This window comes from Mastigoproctus giganteus, chromosome 14, assembly GCF_048544385.1.
Source record: "Mastigoproctus giganteus isolate SK-2022 chromosome 14, ASM4854438v1, whole genome shotgun sequence".
Classification (NCBI taxonomy): domain Eukaryota; kingdom Metazoa; phylum Arthropoda; class Arachnida; order Uropygi; family Thelyphonidae; genus Mastigoproctus; species Mastigoproctus giganteus.
In genome coordinates, this window is record NC_143588.1 from 106,868,464 (window position 1) to 106,887,863 (window position 19,400).

The following is a 19,400-nucleotide window of genomic DNA, read 5'->3' on the forward strand; positions in this document are numbered from 1 at the left end:
GTGTCTGCTTAACTCTAATGAAATCGGTCTTTTGGCAATGGACCACAGTGGTTCCTTGTAAGGGGGAGAAAGAGTAAGAATGGCGCTTTCTGTCATTTCCATTATTTTAAGATTCAGACTCGTTATTGGTTTCCATCGAACTATCAAACAAAGAAATTTCAAATGGAAAGTAATTTGGATGGGAGCCATCTTGAAACAAAATGGCGGATAGAAATAAAAGCTGCCTTGACCAGGGTGGTTCTGAAGACTTCGGATAACTGGGTTACAAAATGCGTGATTTCGTCACCATGGAAACAAAAAATTGTACCCAGTTTAGTCGGAATATATGTAAACGTGTTTTCTTTTGGAGATGAAACGCAATTCTTCAGGGAACAGAAACAGAAAGAAAAAGAAACTAAGAGAAATAGAAAAGGGAAGTATGTAGATAGAGGAAGTGATGGAAAAAGAAATAGACAGAAAGACAAAGAGAGAGATAGCATCAGAAAGGAGAAGACAGAAAGCGGGAGAAAAACAGACAAAAATACAGAGATATAGAAAGAGAAAAAAAGAAATTGAAAAAGACACAGCAGGAGAGAAAGGCAGAGGAGGCAGGGGAAAGAGACCGAAAATGAAACAGAAGGAGCAAGACTGAAGAAAGGTACACAAAAAGATCAAGATAGAAAGAAGAATGGTAGACAAAGAGAACAAGACAGAAAAAAGAAAAGCAGACAGAAACAAAACGATAGAAAGAGGAGGAAAGAGAAATGGAAAAAGACGGGACAAAGAAAGATAAATAAAACTAATAACAGAAAATAACAGAGATAGGAAATGAAAGAGTGACAGATGATGGCAGGAGAGAAAGAGAGTGAGAAACAGGAGTGAAAGTTAAGAGTTAAACAGAATGAGAGACACAAAGATAGAGAGAGGAGGAGAGAGAAAGAGCCTGAAAGTGAAACAGAAAGGATAAGATAGAAAGAGAAGAAAGGCAATCAGAAAGATATAGAAAAATAAAGAGAAATGGGAAATGACAGAAAAACAAAACGAAGCGCAGAAAGATAGAAACAGGAAATGATGGCAGGAGAAACATAGAATGAGAGAGAGAGAGAGCGTGACAGAAAGAGAGAAGTTGAGAGATAGAAAGGGACAAAAACAGAAAGAAAGGGAAAGGGTAAAGGGAGGTAGAGTTGACAGCATGACACAAATATAAAAGAAACGAACAGAATTAGAAATAAAGAGGGGGGAAGAGAGCAACAGAAAGGAGAAGAACAAAAGAGGGAGCAAGAGAAAGTTACATAGACAGAGAAAGGGATGCAAAGAAACGAAATGGAGAAAAACAAAGAAGGATAAAACGAACAGCAGAAAGATAGAGATAAAAGTAAGGAGCATAGAAAGAGATAGAGAATGTGAAACTGAAAGAACAAGATAGAAAGAGAAGGAAGAGTAGACACATAGACATAGAAAGAGAAATGGAAAAAGACAGAGCAAGAAAGATAAAGCGAGTAGCAGAAAGATAGAAGAAGAAATGAAACAGAGAGCGACGGATGACGGTGCAGAACAGAAAGAGAATGAGAAAGACAGCAGAAGAGAAATTTAAGAGTGAGACAGAATGAGCGAGACAGACAGCAAGATAAAAGAGTGATGGAAAAGGCGAGAGAGAGAAAACGAAAGAGAAAGAGAGAGAATGAAAGATAAACAGAGCAGGAGAATGACAGAAAGGAAGAGCGAGAGAGACAGAGAGTATTGTACTGGAAGAGGGGGGGAAGAAATGGTCTTCTCAATTCTGAAAGCAAGAATAGCGAAAGAAAATGGGAAGAAAGAGAGAGAGAAATATGAGAGAGAAGAAGGGCTTCGAGATAACAGCGAGCACGTGTCTGAGGTCACCCCCCTCTGGTCTTGTAACGAAAACCCCCTCCGAATTCGCCGCCATTCCAACGTTCGAAGACGGAAGGCGGCGAACAGACGAAGGTTAATATTCGCAGCCGATAAAAATCAGTGCGTTGCCTCGGTTGGCACAGTTCCAAATTTTTGCCGCCAGCATCACATCGCCCCTCCCCTCAATGGCGAACAACTTTTAAAGATCTTCCGACTTTTATTTCGCCAAAATAAAAAAAAAATCTTTTTTTCCCGTAGGTGAGCCGAAACTGCTGCACGAGATCATCTATCTTTCCAAACGCTCAAGCAGTGCTCGTGTCGACAATCCCCCACTCGAACAATGGCAGCGTTTGTAGCCGGCGATCCCCGTGTGCAAGGACCGTCAATGGGGCCGCCAGTGACGAGAGAGAGAGAGCGGTACGGCCGCCGCCGCCGCTCAATTAAGCTCTTCTCGCTGCTAAAAGCGGTTCTTTACCCGCTACTGTCTGTCGAAACTCGATTTCCGCACTCCCGGATACGAACGAAGAGCAACCACCCTTCGAACACGGCAGAAACGCCCGACGAAACGGGCGGCAGTGCCAGAAGACGGAAAGTCCCAGACGCAAAATTTCATTACGATTATACGTCTGCTGCGTACGAGGTGCGCAATCGCAGGTGCACAGCTCATCGTGTCCGGCCCTTAATAGCGTTAAGGGCCGGATACAATAGCGGTAACAAAACGTCAACTTACCCAGCGACGAGAACCGCAGAAGTCGTTCATCCCTCAACGATGTTGTCTCCGACAGCTCGCTGTCTTCGTCCTCTTCGGGTAAAGGGGGCGGCGCTGGTACATCGTAACCCCACCGACGGCGGAAGGCCTGCCTTCCTCCATCGAGTCGGACTCTCGGCAAATCCACAAACAGCCGATCTCCAATCTGTAAACAATGAAAAGCAAGTTGGGGTCACAATGGAATGAGTGGTGCCATCTAGTGTTAATGTCACTAACTACAAATCTGTTTTAAAAATAAGGAAAATATACACTAAAGAAAGAAAGAGAAAGGCCATTATTCAGAAGCAGACGTAGGAATAATGGCGTTTTGATTGTTACATGACTTGCATTTCTAACGTCATTTGCGTTGCGACTTTTTTTTTTTGTCCACTACTGTATTATAATTTAAAAACAAAATTGTTAAAACTCAAACTTAAGAAGGGAGGTTCAGAAGGAAATGGGAAGAAATCCGAGGGTGCAAGGTCGGGGGATAGTCAGGATGCGACGGTATTTCAAACCCACATTCAAGGACACACCTCACTGCAGCATGCAAGGAATGAGCAGGGGCATTATTGTGGAGCAGGCCCACACTCTTGACAGTTCTCCCCCACCTTTTTTTTTTTATGTTTCATATAACAAGAAGTAAAAAAATATAATAAATAAAGTGCCTGATGCAGCATACACTGAATGGCCACTATATTACGCACACTTATCCTTTTCATGAAATGTAGTGATTCTTCAGTGAAAACATCACGTGTTCGGGCGTTTCGTTATAAAGTGAATCGAGAGGTATGTAGGGATGCAGTGCTGCATCACTGCAAGAATGGACAAGGCAAAAGATTTAAGAGACTTTGAAAGTGGCATGATGGTTGGCGTAGATGTGCTGATACTGCAACCCTGGTGGGGTTTTCACTTGTTACGTCTGTGGTTTATGAAGATTAGCCCAATAACCAAATAAGCCAGCGTCCGTTTTCCCTTGGTGCCATGAATGCTGCAACAGTTGTTGCATGCTCCAAGCAAATGGGCCCTCGTGGGTACCACAGTTGGTAGGATCGTCCTCCTCCCCGCAACGAGAAAAGGACGAGTTCGAATTTGGTTTCAAGTTATTTTTAATGACGAATGGAACGAGATTTCCGGTGCCTCAGTTAAATTACGTGCTGCCATAGGCGAAAAATGAGGTCCGGTTCAGGATTTTACTTGCACCCCGGGCTTCGCTTGCCCTCTGTCAGATTTTTGAACCCACCATTGTAAAAAAATACACTCTAAGAAATTCTAAAATTCGTTTGTTCGTGGCGCCATCTGGTAGCGGCAATAATCACTACAAAAGTCAAACAGACGATTAACTGCATTAGAGTGACCTAATAAAAACCTCATTTCGATAGAAGCGCCAACTCTCGACCAAACGGTGTACTACATCAACTTCATTGTCTGCTACAAAAATAAAAATAAAAAAATAAATCGTGCAGTATTCGCTGCATGGGCAACGCCACATTAAAGGAGATGAATGGGGCGAGGGGCTATTTATAAATTCACGCACGTGCACAGTAGCAAAAGACAGCAAAAGTTAAGTGGCGTTCGTTCTATCCTCGGACGCGTCTTTGAATGCGATCCGAGCTACAAAGAACATTTCGGTGGGACTCGTTAACCTCCGATAGAAAGAACGAATGAAGGAAAGATTAACGAGCTCGGGAAGCAATCTGGGTCAACGAGTGACCAGAGCGGACCCGCAATTACACACGTCGAACGCACTAACAAACCCGCACCAGCTGACAAAGCACACAAAAGATGCAATTACACATCCCTAAGTGGCTCGCTGAGCCCTTGGGGGACACACCGAGCAAAGTTCCTGAGCCCGGTAAAATGGAAATAAAAAACGGATAAAATATCCTCGAAAAGCTACACGTCTGCTCCTTAGGGGGCGATGACCCCCCATTAAAACGACGTCGAAGAAGCATCGCTGTCGCATCCAAAAATGTCTACAGATTACTAGGCATCACCGAGTTAAAAGAACTTTTTTTATCTGAAAAATGAACACTATAAGCTAAAAAGCTAAAAAAAAAAAGGTATAATGAGCTAAAAAATGGGATGGATGGCTAAAAATAGGTAAATACTTCTTTAGTTAATTTTTTAAAATATTTTCAATTTAGCATTTTAATTAAAATAATTACCTTTTTAAATTTAGTTTTAGCAAATTTTAACTACTGATATCTCTGCTTTATTGACCATCAACACATTTTAGCTTTACCTACCGGACCAATCGATAACTCTTGGCGTTATTACTTATCAAGAGTTTTTAGCTAAAATTATGTAAATATTTTATTGAAAAATTTAAGCACACATTCATCTAACGCATTTTAGCTAAAACTCCTGGATACAATTTAGCTAAAATTAGTATTATTCTTTACATTAAATTCAAATAGTTTCAGTAATTTTAACTACTGATGCCTTCTATATTTATTGCTTTTTGGTTCCTTTTATCTTTTTACTTATCGAGAGTTTTTAGCTAAAATTACATAAATGTTTTATTGAAAAAATTTAAACACATATTTTACTTACATTCATCTAATGATTATTAACTAAAATTATGTGGATAAAATTTAGCTTAAATTAGTTAAATAGTTCTTTAGATTAAATTTAAATAAAATGATATTGATGAAGTTTAGCTAAATAGTTATTTAAAAATAAAAATTTATAAATATATTTTAAGTTAGTTTTTACATAAAACAGTTGCTTATTTTTTTTAAAATTAATCAATTTTTTAAATTTAAATAGTTTTAGCTAATTTTACCTACCTTAGCTTAATTACTTTGGATACATAGCCTTAAGCTAAAATTATGTAATAGTAATATCGAAATATTTAAGCAGGCATTTTAATTGTATTTGTCAAAGGAGTTTTAACTGAAACTCTAGTTAGCAATATTTCAAAATTTCAGTTCATTTTTGGCTAAAATTATCTGGGTAAATTTAGCTAAAAGTCCTCTGACCGTTTGTGGTCTCCTTGAGTATAAACAAAAATAAAAAAAGGTTTCAATGATTTCAGAAAATTCGTAGTTTTATTAAAATTAAGTATAGCATTTAGATATTAAAATACCAGTAGTTAAAAAACTATTTTAGCTAATTTTAATTAAATACTATCTACAATAGTTATCTACAATTTCTAGGTAAAATTTAATACAGGTTTTTGCTTTAAATTTTGCTATAAAAGTTTGATCAAATACTCTTAAGTAGAAAGCTATCTATATAATTTAATCCTCTTCTTTGAATTATATAGTAACTTTTTTAGCTAAACAAATATTAACTAAATTACTTCTAGTTTTAGTTAAACATTTATGTAAATATTTTTTAGCTAAAATAAGATAGATTTCTGTCAAAATTAAGTACAGATTTTTGTTTCCTAATATTACTTCGTTCAGTTTTTAACTAAAACTATATTGGGTGGGTGGTTTTTAGCTAGACAGCATTTAACATGATTTGTTGTTTTTAGTTAAAAACATTATAAATATTTAGCTAAAATTAGCTAGATGAAAGGTAGGCAAACTAAAACAAGGTAGATAAAAATTATGCTAGCTAAAATAAGGTACATAAAAACAAGCTAGATTAGACAAGTTGGGTTAGATAAAATAAACTAGATAAACGTTAGGTAAGCAAAATAAGTTAGATAAAAGTTAGGCAAGCTAAAAGAAGCTAGATATATATTAGGTGAGCTAAAATAAGGCAGATAAGATAAATAAGGTTGGTTTAAATAAGCTAGATAAATGTTAGGTAAGCTAAAATAAATTGGATAAAAGTTGGGCTAGGCAAAATAAACTAGATAAAAGTTAGGTGAGCTAAAGCAAGATAGAATAAATTAAGGTTACTTAGTTAGTTAAAAGAAGCAAAATAAGTTAGCTAAAGAAGGTAGATAAAAACAAGCAAAAATAAGTTAGCTAAAAGAAGGCAGAAAAAACAAGCAAAATAAGTTAGCTAAAAGAAGCTAAATAAAAGTTGGGTTAACTAAAACAAGCTAGATTAGACAAGTTGGGTTAAATAAAATAAACTAGATAAACGTTAGGTAAGCAAAATAAGTTAGATAAAAGTTAGGCAAGCTAAAATAAGCTAGATATATATTAGGTTAGCTAAAATAAGTCAGATAAAAGTTAGGTGAGTTAAAGTAAGATAGGCTTAAATATAGGGTTGGTTAGTTAAATTAAGCAAAATAAGTTAGCTAAAAGAAGCTAGATAAAGGTTAGGTTAGCTAAAATAAGTCAGATAAAACTTAGGTGAGCAGGAATAAGGTAGATAAGGTAAATACGGTTGGTCAGTTAAAACAAGCTAGATAAAAGTTGGAACAGGTAAACCAAGCTAGATAAGTTAGGTGAGCTAAAGTAAGATAGGGTAAATATAAGGCTAGTTAGTTAAAACAATCAAAATAAGCTAGCTAAAAGAAGGTAGACAAAACAACCAAAATAAACTAGATAAAAAAAATAAAATAAATTTTCTGTTTATACTCCGGGACGACCAAACGATCAGAGGAGTTAAAAGTTGAGTTAACTAAAACAAGCTAGATAAAGGTTAGGTTAGCTAAAATAAGTCAGATAAAACGTATGTTATTTTAATAAGGTAAATAAGGTTGAGTTAGCTAAAATAAGCTAGATAAAAGTTAGGTTAACTAAAGTAAGCTAGCAAAATTTAGCATAGCTAAAATAAGTTAGATTAGCTAAAAAATACGGTAGATAAAAGTTTGGTAAGCTAAATTAAGGCAGATAAAGCTTGGGTCAGCTATATAAAACTGATTAGTTAAAATTAATGCCCTACTTTTTTTTCTTTTTTTTTAATGAATTTACCTAAAGTTAACAATTCTTTTAACTGAAAAAACTACGCGCACAACTTTTAACTAAAATAAGCTAAGTTTTGTTAGATCAACTTATTCGTTTCGGTGGCCAAGGGAGAACACAGAAACACGAACGCCATTTTGTGTGACCGAAAAGCTATTTGGTAGTAGCTCCCTCTATCAATCACGCTTTAAATTAATTATTATTTTTAATTATTATTGCGTACGTGGCGAACCGTTTCCTCGTCCGTAAATGGGGACAGATCCCGATCGAGATTTCGCTTTCTGCGGACGGAATCTTATCGCACGTGTCCCACCGGTCGCACAATTAATAACGATATCCGTACAGGAAACAATGGCAAACGGCGTGTTCACACCGCCTTGTGACAGACACTCGGACGTGCCACCCTCGTTACTAAACGTGTTTCCCGTATCCTCCGTTACAGTGACCTTCGATACAAACGAACGGAGATTTCGTAACGCGGAAAATCTACTCCGTATCGCTAATTGGATATGCGGCGATAACAAAAAGCGGAAAATTAACTAAAACACACTATTGGTGGTAGTTAACACGATCAACCTTCAACAAACAGGTTGAAAAAATCGATTATCCGAAACCCCGATTATCCGAATCACTCAAGGAACAGACAGAGCGCCCCCATATCAGTCTCTTTGATGTCAGTTAAATTATTTTAGCAATAAACAAATTTTAAGTCGCAACTAATAAGATTGTTGAATTAGTTCAGCAATATCGGCTGGCAAAATTCAAATGAAGGTGTTTGATGATGTTTCAAATTCTGCTTGCAGGAAGTTTATGCTTGGGATATGAATTGTCATTGAATCTTGGTTTACAATAAGGTCTTTGGTATCGTGGCTATTCTATTGCAGCTTTTGCAAATAACTAAAATATTCTTTTAAGTGAAAAAACGTTAAGCGAGTCTATCTTATACTCCAATTTGCATCTATAAATACTCTTCTTCTGGGTTGATACACACTTTCAACGTCTATGGGAAAGAGGTATATTAAACAGCACGACGTCGATTATCCGAATCCCCAATTATCCGAAATACTCAAGGAACTGAGTGAGCGCTCCCATATTCGCTGTACATATATCAGTCTATTTTATGTCAGGTGGTGTTCGAAATTCTCTTTGCTGGAATTTGCGTTTGGGAAGTTGAACGTGGGAAAATCACATGGGGCAAGATCAGGGCCCTGTTATTAACATTGTTTTCAGCGATCGCCCAACTCGATACGAGTGTGATTTCGGTAGTTTGAATTGGACGTAATTTGAGAAGTAACTCGGGGTCGAGCTGTCTACAGGAAAATGTTCGACCACCGGCAAAGAAATTCGATCGTACCCGCCGATCTTTGACCTCAATCTTTTTTCCTTTTACAGTTCAAATGTCACTTCGATATTGCCATAAATGAAACAATCGCTTTTATCAAGCAAGGCCGGCCTATAGATAGAAAGCAATCATTTGTTCGTATATAGAACGCACTCCTCACAATGATGAGGAAGGGGAGGGGGGATTACAAGTGAATCTTATCATCGCGGCTTCCTTTTTTGTCGATAAACACCAGATAGTGAGCATCGCGCAGTCTACGGAAGCACTGACGGCGTCCTTCGTATTGAATTGCGAAGATCGGAAGATTGTATCGAGTAAAGCGAACAAAGAAAATCCCAGACGTTGGAGTTTAGCCATTTACAACGTTCAAGGAGACTAAGTCCATTAGGTGTTGGTATCAGGGTCATAAGAGTAGGGAGGGGGGAATTTTACACCTGGGAGTGAAAATAAAATGTTTTCTCTAAAAATGAATAAATTATGCCCTTGCAGAACGATATGTACCTCCTATTACATGCCCTCCTGTATAGGAGAGTACTTCCTATAAACGATCTGTGATGGAATTGACTGTGGAACGAGAAAAACCGATAGCAGTCTACAAACGTGTACAATACTAGGCGATATATGTCATGAAACATCGAAAGCAGGGCCGGCTAAATTTAGGGGGACCCAAGTGCAGTAGTTTAGGTTTGGGGAGTGGAAATTTTGCGTCTGTTGAAGCAAAACAATGAACATCGTGCACGGAATTCTGTCTACAGAAGCACTATGTGTGCGTGCGCGTGTGCGTGTGGTATCGATGGTGGCTCCTAGACCGAAGCACTGACGACGTCTTTCGTATTCAATTGCGAAGATCAGAAGGCTGTATCGGGTAAAGCGAGTTGGGCAGTTTACAAGAAGATTCAAGGCAACTAAGTCCATTAGGCGTTACACCTGGGAATGAAAATAAATTATCTTATCTAAAAATGGATAAATTCTGTCCTTACAGAACTATAGGGCCCCAAAGAAGAGAGTACCTCCTGTATAGGAGAATACTTCCTATAAACAATGTGTGATGGAACTGTTGACTGTGGAAAGAGAGAAGCCGGGAGCAGTCCACAAAAGTGTACAATACGAGACCACATATCATGAAACATTGAAAGCAGGGCCGGCTAAAGTTTGAAGGACCAATGGCTCGATCTTCCTTTTCGTGTATAAGGGCGGAGTTCTCTTTTGTCTTAATTTTGGGCCCGGGCTTACTGACTCAGATCATCTTTCCCAAGGACCGGCCCTGACTTCCAATGTTCTTTTTTCTATACAGTTCGTAAACAGTGAAACTTCAAATATCCGATGTCAGTTTAAGATGAAGTGTGTCTGCTGCAATTTCATAACATTCTCTCTCTCTCTCTCTCTCTCTCTCTCTCTGGCACGTGCAAGGGGGTGAAGAGTAAGTGTCCATTACGCGGAGTGTTCTGAAAACGAATTCCAGCATTGTTCACCAAGCCACATGGCTCCGCAGCTGTTTAAAGGGCAAAGGTCAAGTACAAAAAAAAAAAAAAAAAAAAGAAGTGCGACCTGCATTTGGGAATAAGTTACGAAATCCTTTACAGTTAGTGTTGTGATGGCGAAAGTTCAGTAAAGGTCAATGTCCGACCCTAAAGAATAAAAAAAAAAAAATATATATATATATATTCCAAAAGTTAAGGGAAATTATTATGGTACCAAACAAGGGGTCATTGTTGGTTTGGTGTGTGGGTTTGCTTCGACGTTATAAACTATGTTAATCCACCTTCACCACGTCAACCCCCTGTAGGCTAGGGGGGGGGGGGGTACAGGTGATCGAATTTAGAACGCGAAACATAAACTGGTACCTCAGTGTGGGACCGTCAGGATTTTTGGTAGGTGCGCAGTTAAGAGAAAGATGTTGTCTTCTGCGCACGTTTCTCACAGTCCGTATTCTGTTAACAAATTTCTCAACGTGCTCTCTGACGGGCGAAGTACGAAGCATCCGACAGTGACGTCAAAAACGCGGAGCAGATCCGGTTTGCTCGCCATTAACATCGGCGCTAGCGATTCTATCGTAAGAAGCGGCGCGGCGACACGCCCTACCGTAGGTACAAAACCTTCGCCAGAGTTCCTCAACTTCTGCGCTCCTTGACCCCCGGTCGTGAGAGGAGCGCTGCGGAAAGGCGACCGTGGGACAGGAAAGCAATCAGCGGTGTACTAAGTGCGCCGAATCGCAGAAATCAACCATTATGGCCCGCTAGGGGGGAAGGGGGTCACGTGACGGGCACAGACAATGGGCCGCGCTGTGCGCGGCTCAAATTTTCATTACCTGCGGGAAAAGCGAACAATGACATCTCGGGGAGTGGGTGTGAAGCGACTCCGCAATGGAATTGTGGGATTGAAAGCGCACGATACCGACGACCCGTAGCCCGCGCGTGAGCATCGCATCGGAAATCATTAGCAGGTGCAAAACCGGATCAACCCGATACCAGATGATGGCTGTAAGTTTCGGGATGTAAATATAGAAATAATGGTAAAAAGAGTACGTGGGGGTGGGCAAAGGGAGGTCCCGACGTGGGTTTTCTTCGGCACTTTTGAACTCGATTCGTGAAAACCAATTGTCGGTCCTCATGGTCCAATAATGGCTGCAGTCACCCGTGCCTCGTGCAATTTCCGATGCGATTACGAAGACTAACGACCTTGAACGGTAGTATCGATGCCCGTAGATGAATCAGTCGATGGGTCGGCAGCCAACACCTCTCAGCCACTTTATGGTTCCGCTTGTGTACCAAAGGAAATTGGTTTAACCTTCAAAATAATAGAGAGATGGATGGGAGGGGATGAACTCCATAATCAGCCACTTCAAGTACCACCGGCCTCCTGCTGGGTGTTTCTCTTTCATCACTTCGGATTGGAAAATCTGAATTATTGTAAAAATTAAGATGGCTTCCTTCGATGGAACTCAGAGTTCCTGTTTAATTACAGACTACATATATGCCACTGAGTCACTCACGTGACCGTAGAGAAACGACCCGGAATTCTATCTCTGCTTGACACCACCCGTTCCGATGGTAACTACCCTTGAGTGACAGAAGAAACAAGGCTTTTGCAGATTGCTTATAATGCATGTAGTTTTGGTCCGTTTATGTGAGTCACCCATCCATGACCTGTTCTCATTTAGCTCACGCCTTTCGTCATCAACGCCGGACAATGCGAACAGAACCATCGTCGGAGCACGAAATTCCCCCTCCCCAAAAAAAAGGGCCCTCAAAAGTTGGATTTAATATTTGGTGAAGACTTTAAGCTCAAACAGTATCTTTGTTTCAATTTTATCTGCTTAAACCGATATCGGAGTCCACCCTTGTTTTGTTCTGGCCTCGCGACATTTTCCCATAGTCATAACCGGTTCTGCTTCCCACAGAGGGTGGATAACAAACCAACAAGGTTTCGAGCCTTTTCAATTAAGTTTTAGCTACAATATTTATGTTTGGTACACTTTTGTTAAAAACTTCCGTCCCTCTAGCATTTTACCCCCATCGTGTTTTATATGAGAGTGAACTGTTGCTAGGGGAGATGCAGAAAACGCTGACCAATCAGATCTTTTTCTTCGTTGGGGGTCACTGAGATAATATAAATCCTCAGTACCGAGTTTACTGATAATATAATACAAGAGTGCATTGGAAAATCTATAATTTTAAAGATAAAACGACAAAATAATCGAATAAAACAACAAAATGTGTTTGCCTAGGGAAAAAAGACACAATGAACCTTCCCTACAAGTATCCAAATGGTAAAATATAAAAATCCACCAAAAGATAGCGAAAGAAATTGACAAAAATTGACTGCCAAAAGATAAAAAGAAATTGACAAAAATTAACTGCCAAAAGATCAGAAAAAGAAACCGACAAAAATGACAAAATATAACTGATAATTGTTAAATCGATTATCAATAAACAAATAGAAACTTACTGCCAAAAGATAAAAAGAAACTGACAAAAATTGACTGCCAAAAGATAACAAAAAAGAAACTGACAAAAATTAATTGCCAAAAGATTAGAAAAAGAAACCAACAAAAATGCCAAAACATAACTAATAATTGATAAATAAATGATCAATAACAAATAGAAACTGACAAAAATTAACTACCAAAAGAAAATAAAAAAACTGACAAAAATTATTTGCTAAAAGATTAGAAAAGAAACAGAAAAATGCCAAAACATAACTGATAATTGTTAAATCACTTATCAATAAACAAATAGAAGCTGACTGCCAAAAGATAAAAAGAAATTGAGTGGCAAAAGATAACAAAAATAAACTGACAAAAATTAATTGCCAAAAGATTAGAAAAAGAAACCAACAAAAATGCCAAAACATAACTAATAATTGATAAATAAATTATCAATAACAAATAGAAACTGACAAAAAACGACTGCCAAAAGATAACAAAAAGAAACTGACAAAAATAATCTCTTTCTTTTTTTCATCTTTTGGCAATTAATTTTTGTCAGTTTCATCAGACCAAAATACAACAGAAATAGATAGAAATAATACCATCAAGGTACCAAAAGAAATTGAGAAATAATAGAAACCTATTTTTATTTATGGACCAAAATTGGTACATTTCTAACAATAAACCTACTTACGACTTTCTTTAGACCAAAAGACTTTTTCCTCTTCAGTCTGGCCCTGGGAATATGCGGTGATAGTAGGGGCAATTCGGCCAGTGATTCTAAGGACGTCGAGCGGCATGTACAACAGGAGTCTCCGAACATCCGGTGACCTTCGAACCACGGAGAATGACACAGGTCCGAAGCGCACGTGCACATTACGGCCGAAAGGTACGGGGAAAAAAAAAGGTGCGGGACTCGCTGGAAATCGATTATCCTAACAGCGGCCAGGTAAAATCACTTCTGGACAGCACCCAGCGATACACATCGCTTCCAATCACAAACACGCATGCGTAGTTGGCCAATGATCGGTCCAATATTAAGCCATCGATCGATCAATCCCGCAAAAACTCGTAAAACAATAAACTCCACACTCGTCGAGTATCTCCATGTGCTTCGGCAACCCCTCAAACTGCTTTCTTTTCCTCCCCTTTCAAGGTCCACTAGGCAGACGTATTAGAACTGTGGTCTGGTCGACACGAAACAATGTGGTCCACTTGACACCACCCCACGGAAACCAAAAGACGAACACTACATCGCAGCGGGGAACGGCCAAGACACAAAACGAGTCAAAATCTCGAGTATAGTTTGCTTTTCCGTTACCAGTCGGACGGTAAGCTCGCCACTTAGGACACCCCGCTGGAGTTCTTCAACCTGATTGGTTGTTGAAGAACGGGATGGGCCTACTAACAGCGTGGAACAGGGAGAGCGGGTCCGCAGTGACGCAACCACGAGAAAATTGTGACGTACCCCCTGCTGCAACTAATTGTACTTCTGATGGTATTTTCAATAGACTTCAACCAACTCTCCAAATTGGACAAAGAGTTGGAGTCTATTATCAGATTAGCGCTTTGTAAAGGTTGGAAAAAACAAGCTTGGAGTGTTGTCCATTGATTTATAAATGGACATAAAAAACTGTAAACACCAGCTACTGTTGGTAGATTGGCAGTTTACCTAGCAACGGTAACTAGGTATTTACAAAAAAAAAAAAAAAAAAAAAAAATGATGAACTCTTGTGATTCGGATTTAAGAGGCTTTTGGCAAACAAAAACTTTCAAAACAGGAAGTGATGGCAACTACATCACTTCCGGTTCTAATTGATAGACGAGGCCCTTCTCTCTTGCAGTTCACCTGTGACAATATTAAAGACGAATTTTTTTTAAGATGGAGCAAGGCCCCTTATGTGAGGCCCTAAGCTGTAAATCCGGCCCTGCCTGTACACTATACAGAGTTCAATTACAAATAATAATACAGAGTTCAATAAGTTTAATATACAGAGTTCAATAAATTCAATAAACAGAGTTCTTAAAGGAGACTTTAAGTGCGCATGTCCAGTGGACGTTCTGATGGCCTTCACCAGCGCCACCTACTTAATAATGTCAGTGCATGCAAATGCTCAAAACAATAGCGTGTACACAAGCTTTTCTCTCTAGAAAACCAACCCTTTTCCTTTTGTCTTCGTCTTTTTGTTCGGTTTCTCGAAGGTCCCTTCGCTACTTCGTCAACAAAGGGCCGGAGCGGGCATAAAAAAGAGAAAATCTATTTCGTGACACGAGGACAATAAAAGTTCCCATTAGCTGCATCTAATTGCTTCCATTTACTGGTGTGTGCACTCCCGATGAACAATACCGCGGACGTCACTTATCAATCAAAGTTCTTCTGTCACTCCATTCTCATTCAAGTAACAGAATCCATCAAAAACAATGGCTGCCCAAAAGTTTCTCATTCTGATTTGTTTAATATACAAAAACAAATGTTCAAACTGCATTTTAAAAGGTGTATTCTTCCGCGTAAGTTAAGAGTTCCTGTCCCGTCTGTATTCGTAACTTTTCGCTACTAGTGACAGATCAGGGCTTCGGGGTAGCCATTCAACTGCATCCTATCCATCTGCCACGGATGTAGGCAGACTCGTCTCTCTTAAAAACTACTTTCCAAATAGTTCGATGCGAATTACTGGTACACAAATATCTCCTGTGGGATATTTGTGCCACCAGTAGATCAGGGCTACCCCGAAGCCCTAATCTATTGGTGGAAGATCAGGGCTTCGGGGTAGCCCTCATTCAACTACATCCCATTCATCTGCTACGGATGTAAGCGAATTACTGGTAATTTAGCTAAAAATAGCTGATACATCGCGTCTCCTGTGGGGTGTTCATGAACAACCAGAGCGAGGCTAGTCACCAATGCGTCCAGCATCATTAAAAAAATCTAAGATTCCCAAAGAACGTGTGGTTTGGGACAGACATGGTATTCATCATGGACATTCTGCTGACGTCTAACAACCGCATGCAGTACTACCATCTGACATGCCTCTTGTATTGTGTAACCTGGCATCCTTACTACTAAATAATAAATGAGCTTATCAGGGCCAGGTCAAGGGTATATGGTCCTCTTAGACTACACTGGCTGATGGCGCCTCCCTCCCGCCTATGCCAAGATTTTCATTTTTTAGAATGATTCATTTTATCAATTTGCGCCAAGGTTCCAACGCCTCCTAAACCTTGGCGCCCTTAGATAAACGGACATATCCTAAAGCCGGCCCTGGAGCTGATGCCTTCACATATCCTGTGGATGTGCGAGGATATTTCCCGAGATAGAAGTACACAATTAACGGATAATCCAAATATAGAAAGTAAAACAAAGATTGGTGAACGAATTAGACGCTGCTAAGTTTCGTTGATGTCATTGACCCCTCTCCCCACTTACCCCCCACCAGAGAATCTGAATAACGGACCAATAATATTCTGTTTACAGTCCTTATAGGGCCACATTGGTCAGCAGATTTTACAGCTATCATTTATAAAAGAATGCTATTAACAGTATTTAGCAGTCACGTAGTATCGAACTACGGTTAACTCAAACGCGTCTGCTCGCTTTCGATATTTCCTGTCAAGGAACTTTTGAAACATTACTATATGCATCGTTCACATTGTTTATACGGCTTTTAGTATTTAAAAAAAAAAAATCTTTAAAACAGATTAAAACATCCAATTATTAAAAGAAAGTTATCTTTTGCCTTGGCAGTATCTGTTTCAGTAATTTTAAAATTACATTTTTATATTCCCCCCCCCATCATCTCCCGAACTTTGTTATATATGGCCGGCAGGTTATCAGCACCACCCTCTACATTCCAGGTTAGATCATAAATCATCTCAATAAAGGCCATGAACTGTGGACATGCGCGAGGAATTTTGAGCTTACTCTATTCCTTTGGCGCATTTTTTCTTTTCTTTTTTTTTTTTGTAACAAAATGTAGTACGAAGACATTTGTGAACTGCAGAAGATAATTTCGTTTTCAATAGTAAGAGTTATCAACCCCACTCGTAAAATTCGAACTCATTTTTCAACAATGAAAAACAATAAAAAAAGGTGCGCCCCAACAAGTCAATAAACTCTTGTAAAGCTTCCCCACACCATTAAAAAAAAAAAAAAAAAGAAAGATGGAGTATTTTTGGGCGGTGTAGTTCCGATAAAATCTTCAAGAGGGCAGAAAGAGAGGCCAGGCCACTTTTTCACTGAAATTAAGATTTTCCCCCCTCTATATTAATTTACTTTTAAATTTCCCACCTTTCAATGGCTACTAACAAGCAAAACAACAGACGAACATTATCGTCTGCTATTTGGCTTGTTAGTGTAACAATTAAAGTTAATTTACGCCACGAATTTGAATTATTACGCAACAATGGATCTCTGACATACGGATCGGCTGAAAACAAAACCTTTAAAAAGTCTATTTCTGCCAACTTCGTCTGCTTCTATTGTTGTCCGCTGTAAAGAGAATGGTGGCACTATTGTTGTTGTCTTTCACAATTCAAAAAGTGATTTGTCTTGTTTGCAATTACCCTAATTAAAAGAGGGCGACAGTATCCTCAGACGGTAACCACGGACTTAAATGATTGACATTGTTTAACAATCGGTGACTACGGACGCAGCAGCCGAAATCCGTAAAATATTCTTATCGTCTGTTGCTATTTCTGCACTTGTTTTCTGCTTATCTGTTGTTCCGCTGCTAGTGTTTCCCTGTGAAGGTGGCACACTTTGTGGAGCATGCAATGAGTCATTGGTCACATGACTGCGTCCATGACATCGCAGTCAAGCAAATGGCATTTCCGTGTGCGAAAAGTAATTGTCATCCGTGAGAAACCAACATACGGTAATCGGATAGTCAAACACGCGTTTCAATTACCATTTCGGGTAATTTTGCACTGCATTTTAATCTGAATAAAATCGCATTATTTTGACTACGAGAAAACCCTCGGGTTCAGAGAAGGTCACGTGCCTCTCCGCCAAACGATCGTATACATTTCAAACACACTGAACTGAGATACTTTAAATAAATAAATAAAAACGAAACATACAAATACTGCAATGTGAGTCAGTGGATGTATCCATAGCAACCCAGTATTCTTCTGCTCAAAAATGGTTAATTGTTTGAACAGATCTTTTGGAAATTGAAAAAAGGTTTAATCGTTTGGTGATCAGTTTTGGGAGCAAGTCACGTGCGTCTGCATGGCAACGATCGTCGTTAGATAAATGTTTGATTTTGTCTTTTGCAAAATTAAAACCTTTTAATCGTTTGGTTGAATATCCATTGGCAGACATTGTTTAACAGGTGATCAGTTTCAGAGAAAGTCACGAGCACGTGCTTCTCCGGCAAACGATCGTATACATTTCAAACAGACCAGAATACTTTAAATAAATAAATAAAACGAAATGTACAAATACTAAAAGGTTAGTCAGTGGACGTTTCCATAGTAACCCAATATTCTTCTGCTCAAAAATGATTAATTGTTTCAACTGATCTTTTGGAAAATTAAAGTTTTAATCGTTTGGTGATCAGTTTCAGAGCAAGTCACGTGCGTTTCCATGGTGACTTTGAAATGCACTACTGTGTGCATTTCAAAGTCACTGAACTACTGCTTCAAAAAAAAAATACTGCAATGTATCACCTTGACGTTTCCATAGCAACTGAACCTTCTGTTCAGAAAAAGACAAATGTTTGATTTTGTCTTTTGCAAAATTAAAACATTTTAATCGTTTGGCTGAATTATCTATTGGCAGACACTGAGCAGGTGATCAGTTTCAGAGAAAGTCACGTGAACGCCACCATGGCAACGGTCGACCTGCACTCTTCTATGCATTTCAAAGGCACTGAACTCCTTTTAGAAATAAATAACTAAAATAGAACACGAATACTACTATGGGCATCATCTGTCGTTTCCATAGCAACCGAATATTCTTTTGAGCAGAAATCGTTAACGGAGTTCGTCTTTTGAAAAAATTAAAAACTTAATCGTTTGGTGGATTTGTACATTGGCAGACTCGGTATAGGTGATCAGTTTCAAAACAAGTCACGTGCCTCTCTATGATAACGATCGCTCTGCCCTCTTGTGTGCATTTCAAATTCAAAGACTGAACTTTTAAACAACAATAATAAATAAATATACAAATAAAATGTACAAGTACTCTAATGTAAGCTACATGACGTCTCTATGGCAACCAAACATCCTTCTGCTCGCAAATGGTGAATTGTTGGAACTAATCTTTTGGAAATAAGCCATTGGTAGACCAGCTGCTCCTTAGGGAACAATATGCATCTGGTCCCTGGACTGAAATGGGCCCAAAATCTCGCTGAGGGAGTGGGGAAAGGGGTTTCAATCCCGGCAAGAACTGATCCTTGTTGTTATTTTCCTTAACATCAACTCCAGGACCAGCCCGCCATACATATTATCCATTTCGAAGTAAGTCACGTGTAAATCTCCATGGCAACGATCGTTCTATAGCCTTCTGTGCATTGCAAAGACATTGAACTACCACTTTGAAAAAAAAAAAAATAATTAAAATGAAACATAATTGATATGGGCGTCACTTGGCGTTTCCATAGCAACCGAATTCTTCTGCTCAGAAATGGTTAATTGTTTGAACTCATCTTTTGGAAAATTATCAACTTTTAATCGTTTGGTAGAATCATCGACGATAGTTGATCACGTGATTCCCTT

General features: G+C 39.0%; 1 protein-coding gene across 4 annotated transcripts in view; it reads right to left on the reverse strand.

Annotated features, from left to right (window-relative positions):
• Positions 1 to 19,400, reverse strand: part of raskol (Ras GTPase-activating protein raskol) — a 258,953-nt gene that overhangs the window by 157,311 nt on the left and 82,242 nt on the right. For all 4 annotated transcript variants that reach the window (XM_090388960.1, XM_090388962.1, XM_090388961.1 and 1 more), the window contains exon 3: positions 2,582 to 2,765. In XM_090388960.1, coding sequence (XP_090245086.1) covers positions 2,582 to 2,765 — 184 coding nt within the window. The remainder of the gene's footprint in view (positions 1 to 2,581; positions 2,766 to 19,400) is intronic.